Raw genomic sequence first — 8,729 nt, forward strand, 5'->3', positions numbered from 1 at the left:
GCATCTATGGGTGCGACACCCTTGAGGTACCCGTTGCGCTCGCCGAAGTCGAGGGAGCGGAATCGGGCGGGGTCCTTGCGGTGGTGGCTATGTCCTATGGCATGTGCCGTGGCCTTACCTTTGGTATCAACCAATGCCGTCGAGCGGCCATAGTAGCGTTCAGAGTAGAAGTAGTCAGTAAATGTAATCATTAAGTTTGTGGGGGAGCCCCCGTGTGAACAGTTTTTGTATCAATGAATACATCAGTTTTGCTTTGTGATAGAATCACTATCCGTTCCTTGTTTTTTATCCTAGCATAGCTTTGTTTTTATCCTTTCTTTTTTGTACCTGCCCATTCGTTCCATAGGCTACAACTTTAAGAACCTGGGCGTGGCCCGCGAGGCTCGGTTGCTCGTAACCGTAGGTCATGGCAGGGTGCGTTCGGTCGGGAGTAGAAATAAAGTTACATAGGGTAATCAAAGGAATGGAATGCCCTTTCATTTGGGCAACGCCCTTTCGTTCGGGCGAAAAGTTTTTATGATGTGATAGTAAAAAAGAGAGGTAGTATTTAGTATTGTACCCTCATGGTGCCCCCGAGCGACCGGGGCTAAAAGTGTTCAGGATAGGGTGCTTTACAGGAGCAAGTGTTGAATAAAAGCGGTAAGACCGAATTTAGGGGAAAATGACGTAGCTGTTCAATGTTCCAAGTGTTGGTGAGAATGTTGCCGTTGTCGTCCTTCAGTTGGTAGGCGCCCGGTCGGATCACTTCGGTCACCGTATAGGGACCTTCCCATGGTGGAGAGAGTTTGTGTTTCTCCTTTGTAGATTGGGTCCTCCAGAGTACGAGATCACCGACTTCGAGGATCCTCCCCCTGATCTTCCTTTTGTGGTACCTACGGAGAGTTTACTGGTAGCGAGCGGAGCGGATGATGGTCGTCTCATGGGCCTCTTTGACCAGGTTGACTGCATCTTGCTGAGCCTTCGTGGATCGGTCATGGTCGAAAGCCTTCACTCTTGGGGCGTCGTGGTCGAGGTCGGAGGGTAGCACTGCTTCAGCTTCGTAGGCTAGGAAGAAGGGTGTGAACCCTGTACATCGGTTCAGGGTTGTTCTTAGGCTCCAAAGGATCGCTGGGACCTCTGCAACCCATCGCCTGACGTACTTGTTGAGTCGGTCAAAGATGCGTGGCTTAAGTCCTTGGAGGACCATGCCATTAGCACGCTCGACCTGACTGTTAGTACGTGGATGTCCGACCAAGGCCCAGTCAATCTAGATGCCGTATCCATCACTGAAGTCCAGAAACTTCTTCCTAGTGAAGTTAGTTCCGTGGTCAGTGATGAAATAGTTAGGAACGCCGAACCGGTAGATGATGTCGAGGAATAATTTGACCACCTCTTCTGAGCAGATATTGGTGATGGGTTTAGCCTCTATCCACTTGGTGAACTTGTCGACTGCTATGAGCAGGTGAGTGAAGCCGCCCAGGCCCTTTTTGAGGGGTCCTACCATGTTGAGGCCCTAGACCATGAACGGCTAGGTGATGGGGATGGTTTTGAAGCTCCTGTGCCAGCAAATGAGTTTGCCGAGCGTAGAATTGGCATCCCTCACACCTACGGACGACCTCCTCTGCATCTCGTAGTGTGGTGGGCTAGTAAAAACCTTGGCGAAAGGCTTTTCCGACCAGCGACCTTGGGGCCATGTGGCATCCACAGATCCCAACATGGACCTTGAGGAGGAGCTGCTTCCCCTGGTTGGTAGGGATGCACTTCATGAGCACCCCCGATGGACTCCGTTTGTAGAGTTCATCACCGAGCGCGGCGAAGGTCTTGGCGCATCGAGCGATCCATCGAGCTTCAGTCCTTTCGTGTGGGAGGACCTCCTCGAGGAGGTAGGTGAGTAGCATCGCTCGCTAGTCGGTTTGATCTAGTGTCAGGATGGCGACGTTAGCAGGCGGCATCATCATGGAGGCACTGGGGTCGGAGCCCCGAGCGCTGGCCTAGCTTTGGGGTCGGAGCCCCCAGGCACTGGCTTCGCGTCGGGGTGTGACTAGATTGGCCCTTCCAGGATGCAGGCAAATGGCTCATGGAGGTCGTTGACGAAGACCCTGTCCGGGGACGGGATCCGCCTGGCAGCCAGCTTCGTGAGAAAATCGGCAGCATCATTGTCCTTTTGGGGGACATGATGTAGTTCGATCCCTAGAATTTGTCCTCGAGCTTGTGCACCTCCTGGCAATATGCTGCCATGAGGGGGCTTTTGTAGGAGGACCCCTTCGTGACTTGATCAATGACCAACTCTGAGTTGCCGCGGACGTAGAGTCACATAGCGCCGAGCTCGATGGCGATGCATAGCCCATTGATGAGGGCCTCGTATTCCGTGGCTTTGTTTGAGGCTAAGAAATGGAGGCGGATGGCGTAGCGGAGCCTACTCCCGTCCGAGGAGATTAGAACCACTCCAGCCCTTGAGCTAGGTGCCATTACGGACCCATCGAAGTACATTGTCCAGTACTCGTGGGTGACGTCCTAGGTTGGTAGCTGGACCTCCGACCATTGGGCGACAGAATCCACCAGAGCCTGAGACTTAATAGCGGTACGAGTGATATACTTGATGTCGTCGCCCATGAGTTCGAGTGACCACTTGGAGATCCATCCCGTGGCATTGCGGTTGCGGACGATGTCTCCTAGCGGGTATGAAGTGATGACAGCGACTTCGTGGTCGGTGAAGTAGTGTAGGAGCTTTCGGGTCACCATTAGCATGGCGTATAGGAGTTTCTACACTTGGGGGTACCAGACTTTGGGGTCGGTGAGTACCTCCCCAACAAAGTATACGGGTCGCTGGACCTTAAGGTGGTGTCCCGGCTCCTCCCTTTCGACGACTAGGGCGGTGCTCACCACATGGTTGCTCGCTGCGACATAGAGGAGGAGGGGTTCTCCCCGTTCGGGAGCGACGAGGATTGGGGCCGATGTCAGTGACGCTTTGAAGCTCTCTAGAGCCTGCTGAGCTTCTTCAGTCCAGACAAAGGCATCTATCTTTTTGAGGAGCGTGTACAGTGGCATCCCCGTTCACCGAGTCGGGAGATGAATCGGCTCAGGGCAGCCAGACAGTCGGTGAGCCTTTGTATGCCCTTGACATTGTGTATAGGGCCCATGTTGGAGATGGCCATGATATTTTCGGGGTTTGCCTCGATGTCGCGTTTGGACACAATGTATCCAAGTAGCTTCCCCTTCAGAACCCCAAAAACACATTTTTCAGGATTCAGCTTGATGTTGAACCTTTGGAGGTTCACAAATGTCACGGCCAAGTTTGCGATCAGGTCGCAAGCTTGAGCCATTTTGACCACTATGTCATCAACATAGACGGTGATTGTTGGTTTTGGCCTCTCGGACTGATCAGGCTGATCGAGCGGGTCGATTTGGTCGGCAAAGCATTGCTGCATGCACCTTTGGTAGGTGGCACCAACGTTCTTCAGACCAAAATGCATGGTTACATAACAGTACGAACCATACGGGGTGATGAACGAGGTTGCGAGTTGATCAAATTCTTTCATCACAATCTGGTGATAGCCTGAGTAGGCATCTAGAAAGGAGAGGATCTCGCACCCTGAGGTGGAGTCGACTATCTGGTCTATGCGTGGCAAGGGAAAGTGATCCTTTGGACACACTTTATTGAGGCCAGTATAATCAACGCACATTCTCCATTTCCTGGTCTTCTTTTTAACAAGAACAGGATTGGCAAGCCAGTCGGAGTGGAATACCTCTCTGATGAATTCAGGTGCTAGGAGTTTGGCGATCTCTTCACCTATGGCCCTGCGCCTCTCATCGTCGAAGCAACGCAGGCTTCGAGCCTAGGATGAGGTGCAGCGCATGCTCGGTGACCTCCCACAGTATGTCTAGCATGTCAGAAGGCTACCATGCGAAGACATCATGATTGGTACGCAGGAAGTCGATGAGCTCGCATTCCTATTTGGTCGGGAGTTGGGTCCCGGTCCGCATCGTCTTGATAGGGTCCGTGGGGTCGATTCCCACCACCTTGGTTTCCTTGAGTGGGTGGAAGGCCGTCGAGGAGGTTGGTTTGTTGTAGTCTAGGACTGCCAGGGTCGATGACTCCCCGAGCCGCGGGAGCTCAGATGAGTTGATGACGGCGGTGGCAAGCTCGAAATGCTCGTAGTCACACGTGAAGGCATGCGAGAAGGCGCTGCTCACGATGATGACGTTGTTCAGTCTTGGCATCTTCAACTTGAGGTAGGTGTAGTTGGGGATAGCCATAAACTTGGCGTAGCATGGCCGCCCTAGGATGGCGTGGTAGGACCCTGGGAAGTCCACCACCTCGAAGGTGAGAACCTCCGAGCAGAAGTTGGCTCGGTTGCCAAACATGACGGGCAGGTCGATCTGCCCGAGCGGGTATGCCTACGCTTCCAGGATCACACCATGGAAGGGAGAGCCCACTAGGCAGAGTTCCAACTAGGGGATGCACATGGCGTCGAGGGTGTCAATGTAGAGGATGTTGAGGTCGCTGCCTCCGTCCATCAGCACCTTGGTGAGGCGCTTCTTGTGGACGATGGGGTCAACGACGAGCAGGTAGCGTCCCGATCTAGCGATGTGGGAGGGATGGTGTCGATAGAATATGCTCGGTAGTCCACCGAGGGGTATCCCACGATGGTAGATTTGTCAGTGGGGGTGCGCGTAATCAGGAACCGGATGGTAACATAAGGCACAGAGACAGCCATTTAGACAGGTTCGGGCCATCTGATCGATGTAATACCCTACGTCCTGTGTCTTTGGTGTATTGTATTGATCTGGACGACCAAGTAGCTTGATGTAGCCTATCTGCTAGGGGACCCCTGCCTCTCCTTATATAGTCTGGAGAGACAGGGTTACAAGTAAAGTAGCCTATTTGGTACTATACAATGTCTTGCGGTGCACGCCGAGCAGCGCCGTGCATGCCTTGATCTTGTGGGCTGCGCCACCTCCGATGGTGCAGCCCATGTTTTGGGGGCCATACCCCCATAGCTAGTCCCCAAGTCTGATAGTAGGTGACACAGTCACATGGTGCCAGGGTCATAAAGTATAAGACTAGCCGAGCAGGCAGCCAGTCCCTGGGCATAGCCTCGAGATGAGACCAAGCACATTCACCGCAAGGTGAAGTGTGCCCACTTAGTCCCCGAGCCTGCTAGAAGATGAAGAATGAATCTTGTAGCAGGGTCAAAGAAAAAAAAGTCTAAAAGCTTGCTGCCATCGTCCGACATGTGCGTATCAAGACCCTAGACGTGCTGCCCAAGATCAGCACCCTGATCTGAACAGCATGGAGCAACTTGATAGCACACCAACGAGATGTAACAAGATCCGAGCATCGAGGAGTCCCCAACGTAGCCGGCAATGTTCAACCAACCAGGGAGTTCCCGGCGTAGCTGGCGATGACCGAGCACCGAGGAGTCCTCGACGTAGGCGGCGATGACCGAGCACCGAGGAGCAAGGAGTCCCCGGTGTCGCTGGCGATGACCGAGCACCGAGGAGTCCCCGATGTAGGCGGCGATGATCGAGCACCAAGGAGCGAGGAGTCCCCGGCGTTGGCGGCGATGACCGAGCACCGAGGGGCGAGGAGTCCCCGGCGTAGGCGGCGATGACCGAGCACCAAGGAGCGAGGAGTCCCCGGTGTCGGCGGCGATGACCGAGCACCGAGGAGCGAGGAGTCCCCAGCATAGGCGGCGATGACTGAGCACCGAGGAGCGAGGAGTCCCCGGCGTCGCTGGCGATGACCGAGCTCCGAGGAGCGAGGAGTCCTCGGTGTCGCTGGCGATGACCGAGCACCGTGGAGCGAGGAGTCCCCGGCGTCGCTGGCGATGTCCGAGCACTGAGGAGTGAGGAGTCCTCGATGTCACTGGCGATGACCGAGCACCAAGGAGCGAGGAGTCCCCGGCGTCGCTGGCGATGATCGAGCACCGTGGAGCGAGGAGTCCTCGGCGTCGCTGGCGATGTCCGAGCACCGAGGAGCGAGGAGTCCCCGGCGTCGCTAGCGATGACCAAGCACCGAGGAGCGAGGAGTCCCCGGCGTTGCTGGCGATGTCCAAGCACCGAGGAGCGAGGAGTCCTCAGCGTCACTGGCGATGACCGAGCACCGAGGAGCGAGGAGTCCCTGGCGTCGCTGGTGATGACTGAGCACCGAGGAGCGAGGAGTCCCCGGCGTCACAGGCGATGACCGAGCACCGAGGAGCGAGGAGTCCTCGGCGTCGGCAAGGTCCGAGTACCAAGGAGTCCCCGGCGTAGGCGGCGATGTCCGAGCACCGAGGAGTCCTTAGCGTAGGCGGCGAGGTCCGAGCACTAAGGAGTGCCAGGTGTAGGCGGCGAGGTCTGAGCACCGACGTAGCTGACGACGTCTGTGCGGTGAAGTGTGCACACTTAGTCCTCGAGCACGAAGAATCCGAGGGCCGAGGAGTAACCAGACATCGCTGGCGATGAAGCACGAGCAACGAATAGTCTAGTTGACTAGTCGGCGGCGAAGTGAACATTGAGTAGAAACGACCGGCGAACAATCCGATCAACTGGTCGGCGATGGAGTCCATGAACCAAGCGGTCTGACCAGTTGATCGGTGGAGAAGTCCGAGCACCAGGTGATCCGATCACCTGGACGACGATCCTGTAATACAAACACGTAGAACGGGTAGTACATGATGTAAAAATATATGAACTTCGGAGAAAAAAATAGCGTATGTAGCTTGGCGATCAGTTGGAGCGAAGATGTATTTATATTTAATATAAACCGCCCGACCAGTTAGAGTGTAGCTGAGTCTCCAGCCCTAGCTAGCCCATAGTCCATAACATCGAGCGCGGAGCCCGTGCACGTGTAGGAGGAACAGGCGTGACCAAGGAGCCGCTGCCGACCACCCATAACGCATAGCGCGGAGCCCGTCGCACGTGTAGGGAGGAGCCGGAGACAGGGTCGTCTCTGGAGGTGTTCAAGCATCAACTCGACTATTCGGGGGGTTCAAAAAATCGTTTGGAGAGCAAATATGGAGAAAACAGTTCAGAGCAACATTATGACGATATACGAAGATTGAAGAATATTTAGAAAAATATTAAAGTGTGACTTAGCTTTAGACAGAAAGTCTGGTTGACGACGTATGTCATTATCTGGTCGACGTTGAAGATGAGCACCTGACGGGCGGTGAGTTGTTGGTGAAGGCGACCTCGGAGGTGGTTCCGAGATCGGATCTGGTTTGCTGGAGACATGAAGTGCCGTCGCAGGCTGCTGGAAAGTCATCGTTGCCGTGATGTCGAGCTCGTCAGGTTGCTGAAGGACGCCGCCGCAGGAAGTCAGGTTGCCACGAGCGGCGTCGATCTTGAGATCCCATCTGGCCCGCCATGGATCAGCGCGCACACCCCTACCTGGTGCACCAACTGTCGACAGAATATGCTCGACAGTCCACCGAGGGGTATCTCATGATGGTAGATTTGTCGGTGGGGGTGCACATAATCAGGAATCGGATGGTGACACAAGGCATAGAGACAGCGATTTAGACAGGTTCGGGCCGTCTGATCGACATAATACCCTATGTCCTGTGTCTTTGGTGTATTGTATAATCTGGACGACCAAGTACCTTGATGTAGCCTATCCGCTAGGGGACCCCTGCCTCTCCTTATATAGTCTGGAGAGATAGGGTTACAAGTAAAGTAGCCTATTTGGTACTATACAATGTCTTGCGGTGCACGTCGAGCAGCGCCGTGCACACCTTGATCTTGTGGGCCAGGCCACCTCCGATGGTGCAGCCCATGTTTTGGGGCCATACCCCCATAGATGGTCCCTCTGATCGAAGGTGATCAGAGATTCTAACCAGCTAAGGAAGGAGGGGATGACCGTCTCGGTGGCGCATGCCTCTCTATAGCGTACCTTGTGCTGGCACTTGGAGCAGATGGCATCGGATCCCCCAAAGATCATGATGCATTCCTCGGGGTCGGGGAAGCTATCCTTGTCCTTGCCCACCGCGCCTCCCTTCTTGGCTGCCGCCTCTTTATCGTTTCCTTCTTTCGGCCCGCCGGCCTGTCGCAGGAAACATTTGAGGAGCTCATAGTCCTTGTAGAGATGTTTGACGGGGTAGGCGTGGTTGGTGCATGGGCTATCCATGAGCTTGTTGAAGTGGTCAAGCAGGCCCTGCTAGGGCTGCTTGCCCGTGCGATCAGTCGCGGCGACCAACACGGTGTTGGTCGATCGGCGCCTCTCCTTTTTGTTCTTCTTGCCCCTTTGTGTGGAGAGGCCCTCGTATTTTTCCTCGCGCTTAGCCTTGCCTTTGTCCAAGCCTTCATTGAAGACTGCTTTGACTGCCTCCTCGCCTGAGGCATGGTTTGTGGCGACGTCGAGCAGGTCGCGGGTGGTACGGGGCTTTAGGCAGCCAAGCTTGTGGATCAGGGACTCACAGGTCGTCTCGGAGAGGAATGCACTGATGACGTCCGCATCGACGACATTAGGGAGAGAGTTGCATCATTGGGAGAACCTACAGATGTAATCCCACAGGGACTCACTGGGCTCCTGCTGGCAGCTCTTGAGGTCCCAGGAGTTCCCAGGGTAGACATACGTCCCTTGGAAATTTTAGACAAAGACCCTCTTGAGCTCTGCCCAGTCACGGATGCTGTCGTGCGGGAGGAATTCAAGCCATGCTTGAACATGTTCCCCTACGCAGATGGGGACGTATTGAATGATGAAATGGTCATCATCTATCCCTCTGGCTCGGTAGGCGAGCCAGAAATCATTGAGCCATATACCGGGG

At 54.9% G+C, this 8,729-nt stretch overlaps 1 protein-coding gene across 1 annotated transcript; it reads right to left on the bottom strand.

The window, feature by feature from the left end:
- Positions 1-3,930: 3,930 nt before the first annotated feature.
- LOC136524413 (uncharacterized) lies at positions 3,931-4,236 on the bottom strand. Its single transcript, XM_066517805.1, has one exon. The coding sequence runs from the start codon at positions 4,234-4,236 to the stop codon at positions 3,931-3,933; it is 306 nt and encodes a 101-aa protein (XP_066373902.1).
- Positions 4,237-8,729: the final 4,493 nt, after the last annotated feature.

The sequence above is a fragment of the Miscanthus floridulus genome, chromosome 18 (genome assembly GCF_019320115.1).
Source record: "Miscanthus floridulus cultivar M001 chromosome 18, ASM1932011v1, whole genome shotgun sequence".
Lineage (NCBI taxonomy): Eukaryota > Viridiplantae > Streptophyta > Magnoliopsida > Poales > Poaceae > Miscanthus > Miscanthus floridulus.

What these genes read in the sequence shown, in the direction of transcription:
- LOC136524413 (XM_066517805.1), bottom strand. Translation starts at nt 4,236, where the DNA reads ATGGCTATCCCCAACTACACCTACCTCAAGTTGAAGATGCCAAGACTG.